Source organism: Mercenaria mercenaria, chromosome 5 (genome assembly GCF_021730395.1).
Source record: "Mercenaria mercenaria strain notata chromosome 5, MADL_Memer_1, whole genome shotgun sequence".
Lineage (NCBI taxonomy): Eukaryota > Metazoa > Mollusca > Bivalvia > Venerida > Veneridae > Mercenaria > Mercenaria mercenaria.
This window is the reverse complement of record NC_069365.1, coordinates 46,762,821-46,787,366: the sequence shown is the minus strand read 5'-3', so window position 1 is coordinate 46,787,366 and position 24,546 is coordinate 46,762,821. Positions and strand designations below refer to the sequence as shown.

General features: G+C 33.8%; 1 protein-coding gene across 2 annotated transcripts in view; it reads left to right on the top strand.

The window, feature by feature from the left end:
• The window catches only part of LOC123557163 (sushi domain-containing protein 2-like), a 41,847-nt gene extending 25,126 nt beyond the window's left edge, over positions 1–16,721 (top strand). The window contains exons 16-21 of one of the 2 annotated variants that reach the window (XM_053543411.1): positions 712–880; positions 1,293–1,375; positions 2,885–3,070; positions 8,431–8,545; positions 12,381–12,443; positions 14,386–16,721. In XM_053543411.1, the coding sequence (XP_053399386.1) occupies positions 712–880; positions 1,293–1,375; positions 2,885–3,070; positions 8,431–8,545; positions 12,381–12,443; positions 14,386–14,464 (695 nt within the window). In that variant the 3' untranslated portion in view covers positions 14,465–16,721. The remainder of the gene's footprint in view (positions 1–711; positions 881–1,292; positions 1,376–2,884; positions 3,071–8,430; positions 8,546–12,380; positions 12,444–14,385) is intronic. The other variant, XM_053543412.1, reaches the window with a different exon arrangement.
• The last annotated feature ends 7,825 nt before the right edge of the window (positions 16,722–24,546 follow it).

Genomic DNA, 24,546 nt, shown 5'->3' with positions numbered 1-24,546 from the left:
ACTCAGAAACATGAATTGAACAACGGTGTTAACTATTTCAATCGATTCAAACACTAATTTTGTGATTCATTAAAAACTGATATGTTTAAATCTACTCGAATGTTTCTCGTTTATTTTAGTTAATGGGATGCTTAGCAACAATGCATGTCAGTAGGTTGATACAAAATACAACTTTCACAAAATAAAATTTGTAAGATAACGCAAAGGGGCGACTTTCACTTAGTTAACACATGTGGTACTTCCATGCAGTATTCACATAAAAGTAATAATGATAACAATAGAAAAAGTAGTTCTACATGTAGTTCCAGTTATCATAATATTCCATTTAATATGTAACAATACAACACTCATACTGTGTCACAGTATCTTTCTCATTGCGTATATTTTTTCTTCAAAAAAGTTTTTAAGTAGAACTTCAATATCATTGTAGTTTTCATAGTGACTGGAGATTTTCCTCGTTTATAATTTAACTTTCTATTCATTTTGGAAATATTGTGATGACATCGATTATGTCATAAGTAATTTTATAAATGGCATTATCAGTGAAATTAATTATTTTAAATGAATTGATTCTTTAACAAATACTTTTTCTAGTTTTTGCAAGCGTAATATAGAAATTATTGAATTGTATTCTAGGGAAATGTTCCTGGGACTCCATATAGTTAGAAATTGGTCATTTAGGACATATGCTTTACAATTCTATATTTTCAGGGGCGGTAAATGATACCAGCAGTTTGTTCAGTGACATACTGCCTGCCAAATACGCATTTCAAGGCAAGATTGAACTATTCCCAACAGAAATGCCTGATCATGATAAAGGGTATACTTCTTTATGTGGCATACAGGGAGGAAGTTCCAAAGAATGTATATTTGATGACAGGTTAGAAAGCTTTGTCTAAAAATAGAAAATGTGACCTAATTATCTCTTGAAAAACGGGAATTAGTTAAGTTCTTACGTTTAAGTTCTTACAAACGTTTCTGGTTGCATATTTTCCTCGATTTAAAGGAATTCTTAAATTTCTTATATTCAGTAATAAGATTGTTTGTTTGTTTCTTATGTTTTAACATTATATCCGCAAATTTTAGTCATAAAATTAATACTATTATAATGGTCGCTTCCCGGCTTTTAACGTTGATGAAAGCCTCCCACCTAACCTATTATCATTTTAGACGGCGGTATAGTACAAACATTGACCTTTCTTCCACTTACAGATATGCTACATTTAATTATGATATGTATTTAAATCTTCTGTGTTTTGCTCATGCATATTATTTTGACATTTATACAAAAGGTATACTGGCTCACGAGATATTGCACGTGCTACAAGAGACGCTGCTGTAAGATATGCCGCACTGAGCGCCAATCTTCAACCAGGTAAAATGATTGACATAGTTGGAGAGGCTTAGTTCCTCCGTAAACACTACTCCTTTATGTATTCAATAACAATGGTTTCTTATCTGTTTCGGAAACCTCACGATTGCTGTGAGCGCTTCACGCATTCCCAAGTTTAGCCTCTAATTTTCAGTTGACGAATAATAACTACTGTGAGATTGTTTTGACGACGCGCACAGAGTTAGTCTCCCCTGACGGTAGTTGGGCATATCATTGACATGTTCTTCTCCGATTATTTATTCAAGAGTTATTGTCCCTTTAATGTATTTGTACCACTTTCTTCAGGTATACTGTAAGCGAAATGAATGATATTTTTTCCTATACTGTTAATGGGAAATGAACTTCATAGAAATAATCTGTACCATACTTGGTTTTGCATATTGTATGGGTGTCATGGATAAATGTGTTTTTCACTGAGTTATGGCCCTTTGGTTTTTATACATAATGTTAATATAAAGATTCAGCCTGGTACTCATGAAATATTGCCCTTGCATCTCCACCTAAATTGTTGATCGGATTTTAACAAACCTTCACAGCATATTTATAGGAGTTATGGGTAGCATATCGTCTGCACGTTTCGCTCCAGGCTACATTTCCAATACCCTTGATCTGATGTGAATGACAGTTCATAGGGATGTATATTTTACGAGTTTTGCCGTTTATGGTCCTTTGGTTTTATACATGAGTCTACAAAGAAATTCTCGTCTGGACTTAATAACTCTTGTGGAGATTTCGATGAAACTTCACAGGAGTAATTTAGTGCATGCCTTCAGCATGTTCTTGTTGGTTGATTGTTCATGGAGTAATTGTCGTTTCGTTATTTTTTTTTGTTTATAACACCATGCCTCTGACATCAATATTAAATGCCAGGTGATGCACTTTTTATTTTTTCATTTAAAAAAAATGACCTTCTAATTTCAAGTTCCTTTTTCATGTTTGTGAAGAGGAATATTCAGTCAAAACTGAATGAATTTCATGAGAACTCATGCTACAAAACATTCGTAATAGCTTCCAAGCTACGTCTGTTTTATTTTTCATTCACTTTGCTATTTATTCAAAAGTTCGACATATAAAATGGTCAGATAGATACATCTAAGAATCTTGTTTAACGAATTATAGCAGGAAAATGCCTAAAACATGGACGGAAACTTCAAAATGCCATCATACAAATATCCATGTCCTACTTCTTATTGCTCTGTATGTAAACAGATTCTTCAGAGAAATGTAACCCGTTTTTGACTCAAAGGTCTTTGATTTTTTTTTAATGTTTACTTTTTATTTTGATGCACGATATTTTCTATGATCTGTTACATGAGGAAAGCAAATTCAGACCAGGTATCAAAAGATTCAAAACAGGATCTTTTGGCATCTGGACCATATACATGCTTGGCTATTTATTTGTGACAGTGTTGAGTGTTTTTATGTTTAATCTTCAGACGAAAGCTGTAAGCTTTTTTACACATAAACAAGTTCAAATGATATTACTTGCAGTGCGATCTTGTGGTTTATTGAACGTCCCTCGATCCAAGAAGAGCAATTACGGCTACACGATAGGTACAACTACGACCATAACAGAGTGCAGGACTGGTTCTCTGTCTGGTACCAGGTCGTATACATGCGTGGAAACATCTAATGTGACGCAAGAATGGTCCCCGGCCGTCACAGCAACATGTGATGGTAAGTGGTTTATGTGTCATAGTAAAATGTCGTATAAATCGTAAAGTCTGAAATAGTAACAGAGGCATAATCCATGATGTCACGTAAACCGCCGAAGTTATTTAATTTACCAGTAATAGCGTATATGAATGCTTTACATTGGCCTTATTTGACTGTGGCATCGTCATGGAAAATACGAATGCAAACACCGAAAAAATATAGGACCCCAATAACAAAAACTTCACAGGAACGGGCATTACCTCAAAGCCCTACAGTTTAACAACCGAATTTAAGTATTCATTAATTGAGAGTATTCTCATGAACTCAGAAATGATAAAAGTTTTATTTTGATGAAAACACTTGTTTAGGCAAATTTGTAACTCCTAAAAACAAGACAAAATATGTTTATGACAAATCATTGTCTTAAAACTTCAAGATATAGAAATCGTTTACACATCCAGCCTTAAATATGATTCTGAATATCACAATTTGTAATTCTAGAAATAAAAATGTTTAATTGCGTACGGAAATCATTTTAAAGTTTACACTTTATTTTGCAGTATTATTTAATATTTAAAGTATCGCCATTTACAAACATATAAAATGCACAGACATGTAGGTATGTATATACAGTAAAACATGTAAATGGTCATTCAAAGTCAATTATACGAGATTGTATATTCCACAAACTCTTTAATACTAATCTAATGTTATGAAACTGTTTCTCTAATTTTTTTTATAAATATGACTTTATTGCTCTGTCACATATCAGATCATAACATTATAGTTCACTTATTACGACTTGAGTCAAATATCCTAATGCAATGTTTTATTGTTTATTCAAGTCTCATTCATATACATATGTACATATATCACATTTACATATTAATTGTACAAATACATGTATATGACCATTCTAAAATAGAATTATAAGAGACTACTATTTAATACACTTAAGACCTGCTATTCAAACACATATACATATGTTAAAAAACACATAGATGCTGCTAATCGGCATTAAAATCACTTAAAATGCAGTTGTTATTTAAAACACTGAGATACAAAAAAGACGCTGACGCGTACGGATTCAAAAATGTTTTTAAGAAATCGATATCCTATTTAATCAAATTAAAGAGGGCCTGATTAACAACATCTATATGTACTATATAAATACACAATTATTTAACTAAGAAATACAGGGACATTATTTACACATTATAAGAGATCGCTTACGTAAAATATTAAAACAGGTTTTGGCAGTAATCCTTATCAATTGTGGGTTTGAAAATAAATAAACCAGTTTGTCAATATCGGTCATGTTTGAGAAAGCAGGACATACATGCTCTGCTTTCATGTAAAGTTCTTGCCTATATTCTCCGTATATATGACAGTTAAACAAGACATGACATTCAGCTTCTATAGCATTGCAAAAAGTGCACTTTCTGTCTATAACACTAAGATTTTCATATCGACCAGTTTCAATTCTTAACGGTGCCACTCCACACCGAAATTTACTGAAAGCTGACCGATGTTGGTGGGGTAATATCATTTTACAATATTGTTCAACATCAAAATTTCATTTAAACAGAGAATGTGTGCGTAATTTATTACGGCCTACATTACCTATACCATTTACTCTGTTAATAGATAATTTCTACTCGTTAATGAATTCGTCCATTAACTTGGGCTTTACTATATCAAATAACATGTTTTACCTATATGTTGGTTGATAGTACTGTATACGTGACAATTCAAACTAGTAAGCCTATTCATTACAGTATAGGACCAATTTCTACATCTAGAACTAGCTTTAGACTGAGCCCAGAGTGCAACACGTCTATTTATTCTACGGAATGGAAAAGAAGACATACGGCACCACAAGTTACATATAGTCTTCCATTGTCGGACTATTGGAGGATCCCATCCCATTTCACCAACAACTGCTGCATTTGGTGTATATTTCCCCACGCCAAGGAAGAAACGCATGGCTCTATTATATATAGCATTAATACATGAGAAAGATTTCAGGCCCCAAATAGCTGATCCATAGTCAATAACAGGCCAAACCAATGAGTTGTATAATTTCGTATATACATCATATGTAAAACCACCTATTGCTTTGCATTTCGCTATCAAAAGTCCAAGGGCTCGACTTGCACTCTGGGCTACAACTTTAGCAGTAACATTATAGCCAAGGTGTTCATGCAAAACAAGGCCAAGATAGGTATATCTGTCGACAATATCTAAGGTAAAATCACCACACTTGAAGACAATGTCAACTCTAGTAATAGAATTAGGTCTAACATGGACAATTTTGCTTTTAATAAGATTGATTTTCATGTTGTTTCTACCACACCAATAATCTTAACTGGTCCAATAAAAATTGTAAATCTTCTTGTTTGTCTGCTATTAAAACAATATCATCAAAATACAATAATATACATACCACGTCATAATCAACTTTAATACCAACATTTAACGACTGGAGAAATAAAGCCAAATCATTGACATATAAATTAAACAAAAGTGGAGATAACACACATCCCTGCTAAAAATAATTTACCAGTTACTCCTATATTCTGATGACGTTCCCAAAGTTTGGTTCTATTTATTAAATCATATGCTTTTATAAAATCAGTAAACGCACAAAAAGTCGATTCTCTACCCTTTTCCTTGTTTCTATTATGCTAGTCAACGTAGACAATTGATCTATTGTGCTACGCCTTTTTCTGAATCCATTCTGTTCATCTACAATTTTAAAGTTATCCTCTGCCCATTTACTAAGCCTAGTGTTTAATATATTGCAATAAAGTTTGTACATCGAGTTAGCCCGTGAAATACCTCTGTACGATAACGGGTTTCTCGGATCGTTAGCTGAAGATTTTGGTATAGGATTGATTATGCACAAGCCCCAAAGAGACGGAATGCAATGTGTAGTCAACAGAGCATAATTTTCCCGCGGAGTACACCCATAGCAATCCACCCCAACCACCAGGTGAGTACCCCGAGGCCTAAATACCAGGGAACGCCAATGAAACTGTCACATTCTGTATTATGTTACAGTCTGTGACAGTCACATCCGCACACCCTGCCCAAACACCACATATCACACACCAAAGTTCCGAGTGATCCACTACGGGCGCAATCCACAAAGGACGAATCCACTTAACTTATTCATATACTTAATTGTTTCAACTGCTGCTTGCTAAAATGAAGATTGATAGATATTTTATACCAAACATTTGTTACTGATCCATTCTGTACTATTACTAGTAAACATATCAATTGGTACAATAAAATAACTTCCTAGCTCTTTACTATAATAGTCATACATGTTTTTATATTCCTTCATCACTAACTTCTTATATCAATTGTTGTTTTCTTAGCCTTATACACAACACATTATATTCATTCTCTATACTCTCTATACTTTATTAAAGAGTGTGAATATTTATCAATCATGACCTAAAACACATATTATGTAAAACTTTTTGTTCTATTTACATTTCAATTCAAACTACAAATATACGTGATAATAATTGATTTTTTTAAAAAATTATCATGGCCTAAAGTTTATTTATAAAACTCACATTTATATACATGTTTAGTATATGTGTACCTAAGCCTTTAAACATATAAGCATTGATTTCTTTGTTTAAGAATATCATAACAGGCTTTGGTTATGTTCCTTATACTGCTCAGATCAGAAAACAGAAACACAAATGTTTCGTCATTAGTCATTTGGCAAAAAACATCATTTCTAGATTCAATATTTTCAAAAAGCTCTGTCCGGATATCCCTATATAGCGGACATTCCATAACTGCGTGGAATTCTGTTTCCACGTATGTGCCACAGAACGGACATTTTCGTTAATCAACAGGAAGGCGTTCATATCTTCCAATTTCAATTCTCAGAGGAGCTGCACCACTTCTGAACCTGGCGAAAGCAGACCTATGTGTTCGGGGCATGATTATTTTACAATAAGCTTCGGTCTCAAAATTTGTTTTTAACAGTTTTTATGTTCGAAGTTTATTCCCACTTGATCTGCTTCTTCCATGCCAAGAAGAGATGTAGTTCCTCTAATTATCAACAAACTTACTAATACCACTCCTTTGAACTTTATCTAACATAAAGCGTTTTGAAACTGCAATATTACCATTACAGAATTTCTGACAATCTATACTAATAAACAAATGCTTTGTCTGATAACACCAATTCCTACACCTGTTACCACTAAAACTGTTAGCATATCTAAATATTCTATGTGTAAGTCTGGTATTTGACATTTTACAGAGTCGACCAAAAGTTAGAAACACAGTACAACTGTCGATTGAAAGTTGGTTCCATCCCATATCTCCTATCATTGCAGCATTTGGCGCATAGCGTGATGTTCATATTGCTCTTTGCTGTATGGGGTCAATACAAATGGAGGGTTTAATTCCCCAAACTGCCGCCGCATATGAAACCATAGACCACACTAAAGAATCAAAGAGCTTGCTGAATACATTAAACGGCATTCCACCAAGCGCCTTAAACATTGCGATCAATAAGCCTAATGCACGACTAGAGACTGGACAACTACCTTTGCAGTTACAGAGTAATCTAAGTGTTAAGAGAGTAACAAACTTAAGACAGTGTACTTCTCAGTTAAAGAAAATTATCTGGGCCATAGCAAAAATTGAACTGTCCTTCTAACAATTTTGGTCTCAAATGCAAAACATTACTCTTGGGTGGATTAATCATAATATGACTTTCATTTGACCAGTCAAATAACGTATCTAACATATGATGCAAATCATTCTCAGTATCTGCTAACAACACTATGTCGTCTGCATAAAGTAAAATACACACTTTTCCTTATTACCAATATCTGCTCCAAGATTTAGAGCTTTCATCGCAGTTGCTAAATCAGTTATAATTTCTAAAGTTGAACAACATTGGTGATATCCCTGACGCAGACCATTTTTTACATTAAACCAGTCAGCATGAAAACCATTTATTCTAACACATGACGAAATATTGTTGTACAGCGATTTTACAGCATTATACATTTTAGCAGTAACTCCTACATAATAATATACATGTAACTTGAATTACACGGTAACCTCAAATAGAGTTTTTCAAATTTTACACACTCATTTACTTTATGCTAATTTATTTCTCGTCTGTGAACTAATTATTTACTTTATGCTAGTTTGTTTCTCATCTGTGGACTATCATTTACTTTATGCTAATTTGTTTCTCATCTGTGGACTAATCATTTACTCTATGCTAATTTGTTTCTCATCTGTTGACTAGTCATTTACTTTATGCTAATTTTTTATCATCTGTGGAATAAGCAAACCGATTATATATTTTTCAAACTAAAATCTACCTTCAGTTCAGACGGAATCAGCTGCTATAGGGTTGATAGTGGGCGTCACAGTGGCTGCAGTAGTTGTAGTGGCTATTGCTATTGTCACAGCCATAGTATGTATAAGGAAGCGGAGGAGAAAGTAAGTCTTTATTGTGTTGTTTGCGAAACAGTTACCTTTTTAACATCAGTAGCTCATATAAATTACGTGTTATTTACAAAGTAAAATGAAATAAAACTAGTAAAATCCCCTTTCGTTACAATTTTTATGATATTTGATTCACTTAGAATATCAATGATAAACTAAAACATTATAATAAAGAGTATATACAGTAAAGTCTTTAAAATGTTATGAATGCTTATTTTACTTATACTTATTAGTGTAAAATGGTATAGATTATAACCCTTACTCTTTCATTACTTCGTCTCCCAAATTTCGATTTGTTTTCAAGTTTGATAATTATTGAATACAACAAGTCGACTAGGATAGTGCAAAATATTTGTAAGCGTAAGCATTTATGATTTATATGGTCTTTTTCATCGTACTTTCTATCTTTCTGTTACATTGCTGAAGTACATGAACATTGTAAGACATTTTTTTTTGAAAAATATGTCAAAGAAATAATTGTATTATCCACATTATTTTCAAAACATATTGCACGAATCTAGCGTTAGATTAGTTTGCAGATATTATGAAAGGGCAACTTGCATTCTGACTAAGATTTACTATGGATGTTCGATATGTAATGTTTAAGTATGCATTTCCTTGAAATGAGTAGTAAGGCATAAGGTGTACATTGATGTGTAATGGGTACATTTGATATACTTTTAATTTATTCATAACAGTTGTTTTCAGGTATAATTACTATTTAAGTATCATCTTTATTAAAAGACAATAGTAATGTAAGAAATTATATAATTTATATTTTTAACATTTACTTCGTCATTTTAGAGCTTTGTGTTCAAACTGTTTAACTCATGAAGTACTAACGCTTAACTTTTGAAATTGTTAGATGTAAGTCATCCAGTCGTCCGTCTGTCACTCGTCCTCCGTCCACAATCGGTTTTTGTTGCATTTACACGTCTAAAGAAAACACCAATCAAACTTGAACACAATGATTATGGCGATACGATCTCAGTCAGTCAAAATCCTTTGTTTTACCAGATTTGCCACATTGAACCATGTTTATATCCTGTTTCCTTCATTTCTACATTGATTGTTATTGTATTTAGACAGAATCTATAGGAGGTTAAACTCCCAATTAGGAAAGTTTTGCGTTAAAATGGACAAGTAGGCCCACAGTTTGATACCCTTGAAATTTCAAAAATGTCAAATTTCACTACGAATATTTACATTTTTATACCTTTATTTTTTATCAATCTAATGATATTCGCACAGAACGTGTATACTTCTAAAATATCACTCAAGTTGTACCATAGACTAGAGAGGAATATAAGGTAAAGAATGATCTGTCAAATAGTGCCATCTTTTACCCTTTTGAACCCTCATTTCTTCACAATTATAGTTACGAGGAATATGTATATTTTTAGGACCATGTTCTGGTTCTGTTCTAGATATAATCGACACTTACCTACGTCAGTAGTTAAATGCCATGATTTATGAAACATTTATGTCATATTTCAATATGCTAACCATCTAGCACCTTCATTTTTATCTGTTCATTGTTATTTCACCGCAAAAAAAGTGTAAGTCTGTAAGTTCTCACTAAAGCCAGATTTTCAGCCCTTCATTAATCAAAGGGCCTTATTTCACTTTATTTACAATCTATCACAATTATTTCTTAACCAGTCCTTACTATATTTGAATAGAAATGTATAGCGTTTGTGCGAAATTTGGCAGTGAAAGTTAGCCGAAGGAAAAGCGTCGGTATATCGATGATTGTCAGCGTCACTGTTCAATTTAACATGTTTAATGATGATGAAAATTTCGCCGACGAGCACGTCTTGCAAAAGAAGACGCCATGAGTACTCAGTACATCTCTAGTCAACATAACTATACTTAAATGTTTTATTTTCAAATATATTTCAACATTCAGTATAAGTGTCAAATATTCTAGAAAACAGGTAAGGGTCGTTATATTTATACAGACTGTTTGACTGAACATAAATTGTTTTCCGTTTCTGGAGTGTAGATTTTGCTGCATCAAATCTCCTTGACTGAATTTGTTACTAGCACTGGAAAATGACCCTTTCTTGTTTTAAATTATGCAGATACCCTGTGAAAAGAAACAGTGTTTTAATCAGATTTTTGTTTTATTTGGTACAAATGATTATACCATGATTACCTACATGAGGTTGCTTGACACTGCATGATTTAAACATTTTAACTTTTCAAAATGTGTGGCATCAACTGTACTTTGTGTGTTTATTTAAACTGGAAAATTAGGTTATGACATCCTTTTATTTGACAAAACGGCAAAAATTAGTTCGGCTTTTATTATGTATCAAACTTTACACGGTGGATAAAACACGTTATATGAATATCTAATTTGTTAGAGTAAACTGTAATTCAAGATAAAACATTATAATTGTAACTGTTAGGTAGTATCATAAGCTAGAAAAGAAACAGTTTGGCTTAAATAGTGAGAGTACAGGAACTATATAATTTACTAGAGTAAATTAAAATTCAAGATGAAACCTTTTTATAACTGTTAGCTTGTATCATACGCTAGAAAAGAAACAGTTTGGCTTATATAGAGAGAACGGGGTCTAAAGTCTGCATACCAGTTGCTATGACATCACGGAAAACAAGTATACTTGAAAATATATACTTGTAGATGTTAGAATACATTTTGCATTTATATCGAGAGGAATGATATACTATCTTCTATACCCAGAAATAGTAAACATTTAAATTAAAGTCCATCAATATTTTTTCAATATTTCATAGAACATCATATTAAAAATGTTATCATTTTATTCATAAGAAATGAAGACGAGATGTTTAGGTCAAGAACAGTCTTTGCTACTACTATAACCAATTTAAGCTGGAAATAATATTATAAATATTCTTATGTAGCCAAAGTCGTTCTTAAAACCTATCCCTATCTATATTTGTTTAAAGGGACATTCATGGCTATGGTCACTTCGTTTAAAAGGAAACTAAAGTGGGTCGATTTAGAAGAAAAGTATAACAGGCTTACATGTACCCGATAACATTGCCAATTTTGCGATACAAAACACAGCTGTTACTGTAACATGTATAAATATCATTAATGAGCCGCGCCATGAGAAAACCAACATAGTGGGTTTGCGACCAGCATGGATCCAGACCAGCCTGCGCATCTGCGCAGTCTGGTCAGGATCCATGCTGTTCGCTTTCAAAGCCTATTGCAATTAGAGAAACTGTAAGCGAATAGCATGGATCCTGACCAGACTGCGCGGGTGCGCAGGCTGGTCTGGATCCATGCTGGTCGCAAACCCACTATGTTGGTTTTCTCATGGCACGGCTTATTTATGCCTTCACGTTACAAATAATATCCATATATTTAATCTTTGTTACTTTGTAAATTATAAATTTCATATAAGTAGATTTATCAATTTTTATAAAATCTGGACTTGGTTGTTCTGTGTAACCAATTATGCTGTACCTGCTTTGAAAAAAAAATCATTTTAAAAATAATTTTCATAATAATTTTCATTAGTTTGGTATGCAAGACATTTTGTATAATACTTAACTCTATTTAGAATGAATAAACTCCAGATTTTATAAGTATATGTTTCATTACTCCATTGACCCTCCATGATCTCCAGATCAGTTACGTTTTACACATACAAATTATGTAGAAATACATATCATAGTCATATAGTAGGCATGATGTTGATTTGCTTGCTTTTAGATGCTAGACTTTTCCTTTTCTGCATATGCTTGTATTTACTATTGTGTATACATACATTTAATTTGCTGTCGTGGCATTTTTGTATGACATCGGAAGACGATAACATTTTATTTCTAGAGAATGGAAAAGATCGGGAGAGGCGAAGACCGGAGAAGAGGCTGTGGCTATGAAAACAGCAGTGTAAGTTGCGGAGGACCAAGTCTTAGCCAGAACAAGAGAAAGAAAAAGAACAAAAAACATTTGAATCAACATCATGTCTATATTGTGTTCAAATTACTGTTGACTACCTGTTGTATCCAGCACTTGTAATTAATATTGTCTGTAACCGCTTATGTTTTATTCAACTGCCCCTTTGTATACCTCAGACGTCATTCTTGAAAAAATATTTGTTGCATACCATTTGTAATTTATGCGACACTATATAGACCATTATTTACTGTTGTAAGCCAATATTGTTTATATATGATTTATGTACTTGTATGTTGTATATAAGCTCCTGTGTTTGATTCACATGTCCCATGTTTTGTATACCGAAAATGTCATGCTTGAACAAAATTTGTAACAACATGGTTTTGTTACACAAAATGATTGAATAAAACGTATTTTAAAATGAAAAACAAAATAACATACATTACACAAAAATAATATTTTAATTGATGTGAGATCGTGTTGTGAATAGTCAAGAAGTACAGTGCGACATTTTTTCTACATGCTTAATAACATTTAATGTGTCTAGATATGCTTTATTGTTTTTTCACAAAATTATATTTCTGCATAATTTGGTTTTCTTAAATGTTTAGATATCATATGTACATTCAGTTAAGAAAAGTAAGTGCCATTTTAGACGAGATTGGCAAACCATTAAACGTTTCTGTAGAAAGGTTTAATACACATAGTAATCACCATTAAAAATACCCGAACTGTATGTTTTTAAGGTCATATTTAATTGGAGAACTTACTATTCTATGTATGATATGTCTCGCATGAACCCTGTGCTATTAGTTTGTTTATCTGTTTGATTTGGGTTTAGCGCCGTTTTTCAACAATATTTTAGTTACGTAACAGTGGGCAGTAAAACTAATAATGTTCATGGACAAAACCAGTGTTCCTTCATGTCACACTTGTATCGTATGTTACTGTTTCTAATGTTTTCCTTGAACCACGTGTTACTGTATATGTGTCAGGTATAACACTTGAACCATGTGTTAATGAATATACATCATGCATAAAGCATGTAATTCTGTATGTGTCACATGTAACCCTTGACTCATGTGTTACTGTATGTATCAATTATCACACCTAAACCATGAGTAACTATATGTTGCCATTCGTTTTGTATGTATGATATGTCACATTTACTGTACGAAGGCAGTGGAATACAAATACAAACATCAAGTGTCCCTTAGCTTATTTCAGATGTACGTGTAGCTGACTGCATCAAAGTTCACAAATCTGAAAAAAAAAAACAATGAAAGGATCATTTTCGGAAAAAACATATTTGAGAAAATTGAAGACAATTCCGCTAAAGCTTTATTGCAGGCTTGGGCAGATTTGTACCTCATGGCATGGAATAAGCATGCATAATTACTTAAGATTTTGGTATAACTTCAATTGCTCAGTGATCAGCTATTAGAAAAGAAGAAATTTGAAAGATCAAACCAAGAAATATCCTGGGGAAACTGTGACATTTTTAGTTGTGAAATATTTTAACAAACAAACGATTTGTTTGAAAAAAGTTATAACCCACAGAATCTCACAAGGTGAAATATGTTGATTAAGCTACTGATGGGAAGGGAAAAAATAGCCTTTTGGGTAGAATTAAGGTTGACACACGGTGTTCACTCATAAATTTGCTTTTTATAAACGGGTTATTTCCCTTGAATAAAGAGGGTTTAGGGTAAGTCTTTACTGTATGTATTTAATGTCACCCTTGTACCACATGTTTTGTTTCTAATACTCTACATGAACCATCTGTTATTGAACAAATGTATTTGCCTGATCACTCACCTCGACCAAGTGCCACTACCATACATGTATTAGTTAACTTATACCACATGTTCTTCTGAAAATGACATTGCTGAAGGACTATGTTCACATATGAAACTATTGTAATATATTCTAGTGCAAACACCGGCAAGGAAAGAGGATATGGTGATACCGAGATGTCTGGAGGACGGTCGGGAAATGAATATACCATTTGATAGGATGTAGCAAAATATGACCAACTTCAGTATTATGTGACATACTTTTGTTTAGACAAAACAAAGAAATTTAAAATTTAGTGCTACTTACTGCACATTTTATTTTGCTTAAAATAACTGATTATTTCTTGTCCAGTAGATATTACAATTATCTTCTATTATTGTTTGGAGCAGCATAAATATTGTCACCAATGTGTTAAATTCGCCTTATATATCATCATTACAGACTATGTTTGCTTAACATAAGCGCCGACTTATCTCCGAGAATTTATCAAGCGAGAACATATTCTTTATCATACATAGATTACATGTACATGTTTTGTTTACATTCCATGACAGCATATTTTGTTATCCAGGGTTGTACTCTTTTATACGTCATTTTTACATTTGTAAATAACATTACGTTTCATACTGAGTCAGCAACAATCATCACAAAAAACTTCTAATCATGTATATTTTTTTGTAAGACAGCGTGAATGTAGAAATTTCTCATTTTTCTCATCTTACATATCTGACAAATTAGTTGCGTGCTTAGTTGTTGTTTGTTCTTTTCGAAATTTTGATATACTTTTTCAGTCTATTCCATTGTCAGGTTTGAAATCGACACTGAGTATGCTAGAATGTACATTGTATTGAGATACATATTTTATATACTTAGCATTTTAAGAACTGTTATTGTATAAGTATTTTATATACATTTATGTGCGTGACGATTTCATTTCTCTTATTGTATAAAACACTCATAACGTTTTTGCATCACGTTTGGGATCCGGTATTATTGCATGAAAAGCTTTTTCAAAATATGTCATGTTTTGTCGAATGTTTACGTAAGCAGTAATTGTAATTAAACAATAACCAATAATACTATTGCACATAAGCTATGTATAATTCTTCTCCCTGATTCCACAGCAGAACATTAGCACGGTGGCGCATACATGTTTCAGTTTACTTCTGACGTTTTTTTTTTTTTTTTTTTGGAACACTTTGAATTCATATTTAACAAAAATATGACCATTGACTCTTACATCACTCTTTGTGTAGCACTAAAACTATTTTTTCTTCTGACATGTTTTGGAACACTTTGAATTCATATTTAACAATATATGAACATTGACTCTTACATCACTCTTTGCATAGCAATATAACTAAGTATAATACACATACTAAACAGCTTTGAGGAATGGAAATATGAAATTGGGTGTTAATGTGTTAGGCTAAGTCACTGGAATGATACATTCATAGTTATGTCTCCCACCACACAGTGGCGTGGGAGACATATTGATTTACTCCTGTCTGTCTGTCCGCACTCTAAGTCAAACATTTCTCATCCGATCTTCACTAAACTTGAACAAAATGTGTTTGACCATAAGACCTCGGACAAGTTCTATAACTAGCCAAATCAACCGAAGCACTTAGGAATTATGGCCCTTGAATTACCGAAAATCAGCCTTTTTACTCTTGTCCGCGCTCTAAGTCGAACATTTCTCATCCGATCTTCACCAAACTTGAACAAAAATAAGTCCTTGGGCAGATTTGATAACTAGGCAAATCGGCCCAGGCACTTCGGAATTATGGCCCTTGAATTACCGAAAATCGTTCTTTTTTACTCTTGTCCGCGCTCTAAGTCGAACAGTTCTCATCCGATCTTCACCAACTTGACCCAAATGTTTTTGATCATAACTCCTAGGCCAAGTTCGATAACTAGCCAAATCGCCCGAGGCACTTCAGAATTATGGCCCTTGAATTACCCAAAACTAGCCTTTTTACTCTTCACAGGTATATTTGTAGTGAGTAAACAGTATTTGAAGACTATTTAGATGATTAGGCAGTTGTGGGAGACATGCGCTTTTCTCAAAAGCAGCTCTAGTTTTCATAGCTTTTCTAAATATTCTAAATCCATAACATCATTGTTTCATCTGAACAAAATCTATTTTTAAGAAGACCGTTTTTAGAAAGCTTTGTGTGTACGTTTTAATCTAGAATATTAATGAAAACTTGTTAAGGATATATACTCTTTGCATTTGTGGAAATAATATGTCGATTGGCTGTTCAGCATAAGAAAGAAAGGGATCTTGCTCTTTTCCTAAACACAGAGGTATACATACATGGCACTTCATAAGAAATTCATTTGTACTTGTATTTTATCATTATCATATCGATTTTAAACAGTCATCATTGTACATTGATATATGTGTATGCTTGAAAACTTGTATAATTCAATGTCTTCATTGAGCACATGAAAATAAACACCTTTTTTCAAATTATATCTTAGCGTGGTTATTATGTTATTTACATTGTATTGAATATTAGTGCATTTTCCTTATCATTACTTGAACACCATAGTTTGATTACATAATTTTGTGTTCTTTTCTTGGTAAAGTTTCTCAAAACAAGAAATTTCCCCATGAGCCATTTAAATATAAAGGTAATGCACTCTTAATGACACTCGGCAATTTTCGTATAATTACGTATCCCTGTAAGGCAATTCGGCATTCTTCGGACGTGAAGTAGCTCCACGCACAGAATGGTCCTTAAAAATTCCGGAAAATGCCGAAACCACATACAAAGAATACGTACTTTGCCGATTGTCTTTACGAGTCCACTGCCTTAATTGTGTAGTTCAATGTAGGAACGAATGGCCTTGATGTCCTGAATAGTATCAGGGAGTAAGCTTTTGCGATGCCTTCAGAAAATCAGCAAACATTGTAATAGTGAGAACAGTTGATACATAGTACCTTAAATTGTTTTGTTGTTTTAAGAGCAAAATCCATTTCAGTACTTGACTTAGGGTACTGCTTTTATAGTTTAAGAGTTGATACCGTAGCTGCTGTGATATAAATCAAGCTCATACTGAGTTTAATACCGTAGCTGCTGTTAAGTAAATCAAGCTTCGGCTGAGTTGATACCGTAGCTGATGTGATGTAAATCAAGCTTTGACTTATCGTTGGTACAGAAGCTGCTGTAAAGTAAATCAAGCTTCGACTAAGTTGGTACAGTAGCTGCTGTAAAGTAAATCAAGCTTCGACTAAGTTGGTACAGTAGCTGCTGTAAAGTAAATCAAGCTTCGACTAAGTTGGTACAGTAGCTGCTGTAAAGTAAATCAAGCTTCGACTAAGTTGGTACAGTAGCTGCTGTAAAGTAAATCAAGCTTCGACTAAGTTGACAAAGTAGCTGCTGTAAAGTAAATCAAGCTTCGGCTTCGACTAAGTTGGCACAGTAGCTGCTGTAAAGTAAATCAAGCTTCGACTAAGTTGCTACAGTAGCTGCTGTAAAGTAAATCAAGCTTCGACTAAGTTGGCACAGTAGCTGCTGTAAATTAAATCAAGCTTCGACTAAGTTGGCACAGTAGCTGCTGTAAAGTAAATCAAGCTTCGACTAAGTTGGTACAGTAGCTGCTGTAAAGTAAATCAAGCTTTTGACTAAGTTGGTACAGTAGCTGCTGTAAAGTAAATCAATCTTCGACTAAGTTGGTACAGTAGCTGCTGTAAAGTAAATCAAGCTTCGACTAAGTTGGTACAGTAGCTGCTGTAAAGTAAATCAAGCTTCGACTAAGTTGGTACAGTAGCTGCTGTAAAGTAAATCAAGCTTCGACCGAGTTGATACCGTAGCTGCTGTGATGTAAAATCAAGCTTCGACTAGGTTGATACGGTAACCGTAATAATGTAACCGTAATAATAATAATAATAATGATAATGATAATGATAATGATAATGATGATGATAATAATAATAATTTATAGAAGGTAGCACATGAAGATATAGATCAATACAAAGTACAAATAATACATCTTAATTTTAAATGTGGCCTTCTGAACAACAACAGCAACAACAACAACCAAATACAATTTACACTATCAGATAATCTTATTAATATCACATTCATTCTTGGACAAATACCCCTTAAAATAGGTATTGCCTTTAAGTATCCTTTTATAAAATTACCATTTCGGCAATCAATTAGTGACATAATATATACATTGCATAATTATATTATAATGGCATAGTTATAATTTAGCTGATATAAACAAAGAGATTCTTTAAGTAGTCAACTGTAAGATATAATTTTTATACTTATTTTTAAAAGATGTTAGGGAACATGCGGAGCGAATTTCATTTGGTATTGAATTCCAAACATTTGCACCATTGTAACAAAAGTGTTTTTTTTTACCATAATTTGTACGATGTTTAGGTATAACTATGTCATTATGAGCAGCAGATCTTAGATTGTATTTATTTATTTATTTATATGAGTCTCATCCATTTACATTTTATACACATATACAAACAATAAAAATCACACGTATCATACAAGTAAATGGCCATTCTATATAGAATTACAAGAGACTATTTAAAATAGTACATTACACTATTTAAAATCACAGTTATGTTTCATTGCTGGAAAAGGTTAAAATTTCAGATATATAAAATTATGTAGCCTCTGAATAGTAAATAAAGATTCGACCGAGTTTATACCGTAGCTGCTGAGATTCAAAATCAAGCTTCGACTAAGTTGATACCGTAGCTGCTGTAAAGTAAATAAAGATTCGACCGAGTTTATACCGTAGCTGCTGTGATGTAAATCATGCTTTGATTGAGTTGATACCGTAGCTGATGTGATGCAAATCCAGCTTCGACTAAGGTGGTAAATAAAGATTCGACCGAGTTTATACCGTAGCTGCTGTGATGTAAATCATGCTCCGATTGAGTTGATACCGTAACTGCTGTGATGCAAATCCAGCTTCGACCGAGTTGGTACCGTAGCTGCGGTGATGTAAATCAAGTTTCGACCGAGCTGGTACCGTAGCTGCTGTGATGTTATTGAAGCTTCGACTCCGTTTATACTGTAGCTGCTGTGATATAAATCAAGTTTCGGCCGTGTTGGTTCCGTAGCTACTTTGGTGTAAATCAAGCTTCGGCCGAGTTGGTACCGTAGCTATTGGGATGTCATTGACACTCCGGCTGGGTTTATACTGTGGCTGAGTTGGTACCGTGGTTTCTGTAATGTAATTCTCCATATCACCGTGAACGGCCCGATGTGAGCAGTCCTGTCGTAATTATTAAATCTAGAAGGTATTTGTAAGGAGCAAAATAATAGTATATTCTGTTCGGTTGAGTTATTTAGGGTATGACACACCTCACACTCTTTAGCACCGCTTTTAGTAATAGCCTGTTTTAAAACTGCATTAGCATGAAATTCTCCATACCAAATGAAAATGCATAAAAACTAAATTGAGTCTAGTGGTTGGATCGCCACATGATACTCGAACACTTTTTTGCGGAGGTCATCCAAATTCCTTTGAAATATAGAACGCATCCAAGCAAGCTAACCGCAGTCCCGGTTTGATTGATTCTTTTGTGAAAGGTAATAGAATGTGTCCATCTCCTAGCACCGGCTAAAGCGAATAACACTGAATATATTTGCTTGTCCCAAAGAACCGTCAATAAAATCAACACTCGGTGTAGATACGAAGCGACTTTACCTTATCTATCGTTGTCCTTTTTACAACAATTACGCTGCATTTAAAGACTACGGATGTAAAGGTGCATCAAATATATAAAATCTTTCAGAAGCATGGAACGCATCCAAGAAAACTTATTGCAGCATTTGTACTAATTGCTTGAGTCTGTTAACAAATCGACTATAACCTGTAGATCTGTAAACTAGAAATGATTGTGCAGTGCTTGACTTATAACCCAGACGTCGCTGCTTCAAATCCCGGAGAGAGTATCGACATTAATGAAGCTACGAAGTTTGGTACGAAGGTCAGAAAGTAATCTTTAAGAATATTTAACCTTTAGCCTGCTGCCGGCATGTAATTCTGCCTTTGCGACTAGTGCAAACCAAGATCAGCCTGTCCGTGCAGGCTGATCATGGTATGCACTGGTCGCTATTCAGTCAGTAATTTTTCAGTGATCACCTCTTCAAATAATAAATGGTACTGTCCAAATTGAATGATGGCAAGATTTTCTGCATCTTTATCAAACATAACATATCAAACTATTCTATTATAAAGTGATCAAAGACATTTTGGCAACGCAGTACAACTACTATAAGACAAAAGCATTGATTTGAATGTCTTTTATCGGAAAGATACAAATTGTCATTCCATTGTAGGATATTTGTTTTCTTATCTTCCGCAAAGTTAAGACTGCAAGAGGCATTAAAGCCGTCGTATGGGTTTAATTAACAGTTGCTATTTTAATCTTCACATCATTTTGTATCAATTTAACAAGGTTGAAATCGATCATGTCAAAAGGTTTTTAGCAACAGAACTTATAACTCATGAAATGTAATGCACATCCTTTAATCACCTATCCAGTTCTCTAGAAAATTTATGTTGATAGAAACGGGTTCGATAATTCATCTATCATAGTTAAATCTTACATATTAAGCAGCAGTTGCCTTTAAGTAACTGATTTCAAAGGAAAATCTAATTAGGCATAGAACTATGGAAGGGAATCTCCGCCAGGACATGCATGCTGCTAAATGACATTGCTATGTTATTTACTTACATATGCGTTCTGCAACATTGCAACTGCATTTTAGGGAATTTCCGCCAGGACATGCATGCTGCTAAATGACAAATGCATGTTGCCTTGTGTTATTCGTTTTAAACAAAATGCAACATCCATGCGTCTTTGTGTTACCTTCCATCCGTTAGCGGCACATACCTTGCATCTTTCGTCACTGCATGTATGTAAAACGCATATTCTTGCGTGTAAATGGCAAATGCATCCATTGTGTGGCATATTAAAATGTTTATGTGAACAAGTTCGAAGTGTTTTGTATGTTTTACTTTCTGAAATTGATTAAATCGTTCCTCCATTTTATAAAACTAACACATGCATGTTAACATTTAGTTGTTGCCCGTTGTTTTTTGTTTTTGATATATAGGTCCCTGCTGTAGACCTTTTCTGTGTAGGTCCCTACTTTAAATTCATGGATTCTTAGTATTGCAATGATTGAAATTTATGCAAGGCGAAAACAGTGCTAAGTAAGCACTAAGCAGCACGAAGTTAATCAAATGCGACTTTAACATTTGTAATATGAAATTCGTAGAAAGCTGGGAACCAGAATTTCCGGCAGTTTCCGTAAAATCAGTGAACCATGAACGGTGTTTTAGTAAAAAAGTACTCATAATTTCCAGCTGTCCATGGACGTAATTTCCACCGAAAACAACACAAGTATACACGGGTAAGTTTAGACTCTCTCACCGTTTAACCTACGGAAACTACCGAACAGGTGAGTTTGCTGTCGATAGTGGTCTCCCGTGTATACTAATTTGCGCTAAAATATTTGCTTTTTGTTGGTTCCCTGTAATGTTGTAATGCACTACCGTGCTTAAATTTTTGTTAAACTGCAAGTTTAAATATTTATTAAAGCCATGTGTTTTAGTATATTTTTTGCCGGGAAACTGTAATATAAACAAGGACCAAGTGGTTGCAAGCATCACTAATGTTAAATCCAAAAAGCAGTAACAATCAAATTCTGAAAATTTCGGAATATTCACAAGTCAAAACGTTGTTAATAGCTCATTACACTCAGTAGCAACAACGTCAAATACGCGTAAGATAACATAGAATACAGTTAGTAATAGCATGAGTATACATTTCAATACCGCAGTAAGCAAACAAAAAGGTTGAACGCACTTGTCAATTACATGCAAGAATAACCGATATTCATGAAAGGACTGTTTTCTTAGCATTAAAGTTGAATTTCTTGTAAGGCAAATGTAAGAAACTAAAATGCAGTTGCAATGTTGCAGAACGCATATCCTTAGGACGGCCAGCACATATTAATGCAATCTCGCCAGGCATATGTATGTTTTTGGCAACACAGAAAATGACGTCACTCGACCTTCAGCTATTTCCGGAAGTAAATAAAATGAAAGTAGAAATGCTAAACTTGAAAACGAAAGCCGCATTTTGAATAGTAGATAGTCAGGGGTCACGCGCAGGGGTCACCCCGTCTAAATGTATGCGCGTGGACTTTTTTTTTTTTTTTTTTTGCTATTGGGGAGCCAATTTTCAGCACTTTATTACGAATTGAAATTACCTGGGCTTTAGTACAGCATGTCAGCTTTTAATCTTTGAAAAAATATTTGATCTCTGGATAAACAGAAATCCCACAGGGGTTCGTAACGGACCAAGGGTACATTGATAATTTTGGAACTTCATCAAATCGCTCAAAATGTCATTTTTGATGTTGTCTGAGAGTGTCAGTATATGCCGCAGATGTAAGATATAACCGTATTTGAGAGCTGCAGACCTAGACATTTCAGAAATATTTTCAAAATAAGTTTCGTGTAATAAATGTTGTTTCTACGGAAGCGTGAAAGGGCCATCAGACGCTAATACGTTTTAGTACGTTAAGGCTGCGGAAAGGATATACAGATTTCCTAAAATGCATTTTAGTTTAGCCATTTTTGTCTCAAACGTCAGTTTTTGTACAGACGTGGTAAAAAATGTCGAAAAAGCACTGATTTTTAGATAAAAAATGATTTCTCTAATAACCTTAGGACGGCCAGCACGTATTAATGCAATCTCGCCAGGCATATTATGTTTTTGACAACACAGAAAATGACGTCACTCGACCTTCAGCTATTTCAGGAAGTAAATAAAATGAAAGTAGAAATGCTAAACTTGAAAACGAAAGTCGCATTTTGATTCGTAGATAGTCAGGGGTCACGCGCAGGGGTCAGCCGTCTAAATGTATGCGCGTGGACTTTTATTTTTATTTTTTTCTATTGGGGGAGCCAATTTTCAGCACTTTATTACGAATTGCCTGGGCTTTAGTACAGCATGTCAGCTTTTAATCTTTGAAAATATTTGATCTCTGGATAAACAGAAATCCCACAGGCGTTCGTAACGGACCAAGGGTACATTGATAATTTTGGAACTTCATCAAATCGCTCAAAATGTCATTTTTGATGTTGTCTGAGAGTGTCAGTATATGCCTCAGATGTAAGATATAACCGTATTTGAGAGCTGCAGACCTAGACATTTCAGAAATATTTTCAAAATAAGTTTCGTGTAATAAATGTTGTTTCTACGGAAGCGTGAAAGGGCCATCAGACGCTAATACGTTTTAGTACGTTAAGGCTGCGGAAAGGATATGTAAGTAAATAACATAGCAAAGTCATTTAGCAGCATGCATGTCCTGGCGGAGATTCCCTTCCATATAGAAAAACAGAAATGAAGGAAAAAAGAGGAAATAAATTCTTAAAGGAAAAGTCCAGACAAACTGAAAACATGATACATTTAGATTGTTAAACTGTCGTCGTGTCAATGATTACTGTAGGGTATATCTCTGCACTAAACTTACAATGGCCCTGAGATTTGTGAAACAGTATTTCTATTACCCCACTTAGACATTTAGGAGGCGGCTTTTAGCTGCTCTTATACCAGTTTCAAGTTAGTAATAGGATATATTATAGGCAAAAGCATTAATGTACTAAATCCTACACCCTATATATTCTATATACAATGTAAAATGTTTACTGTCGTGTCACACATAGCTAGCTTCATTTCAGATTATGCCTCTTTCTCATAATTCTGAGCCTTCTCATTGACCCGAGCCTTTGAAAAATTTATACTTGCAAGTACTTTCCTGTGTCTAAATGTTTTGCATGTTGTTGTCAGACTACAGCTAGTTAGACTGTTGTATATTACCAATTGATATTGCTCAATAGCTAAATAGAAATCATCATAAAACAAATAATTTAGCAGTAACATACCCATATCATTAGCGTCTGAGCGATATATTAATATGTCATAAGATATTTATAAAAGTCATAAAAAGAAATACTATACCATATTCCAAACATAAGTTTCTGACTGCAATGTTGAAATCAATTGATTTCAAGCTATGAACAGATTATTAACAATCAGTTAAACATCTCAAAGGAACAGTCTTTTAAAAAAAAATCAAATGTTAGCGCTTCTATTTGCATTATGACAAGGATTTCAAATTTAGAGTTCATAGATCATGCAGTAAAGTTCCAGAATTATTCTTACATACTCACGGAAATATATGGCATTGGAAAATTTTGTTTTAATTATAATATATAGCGTTTTGCTATT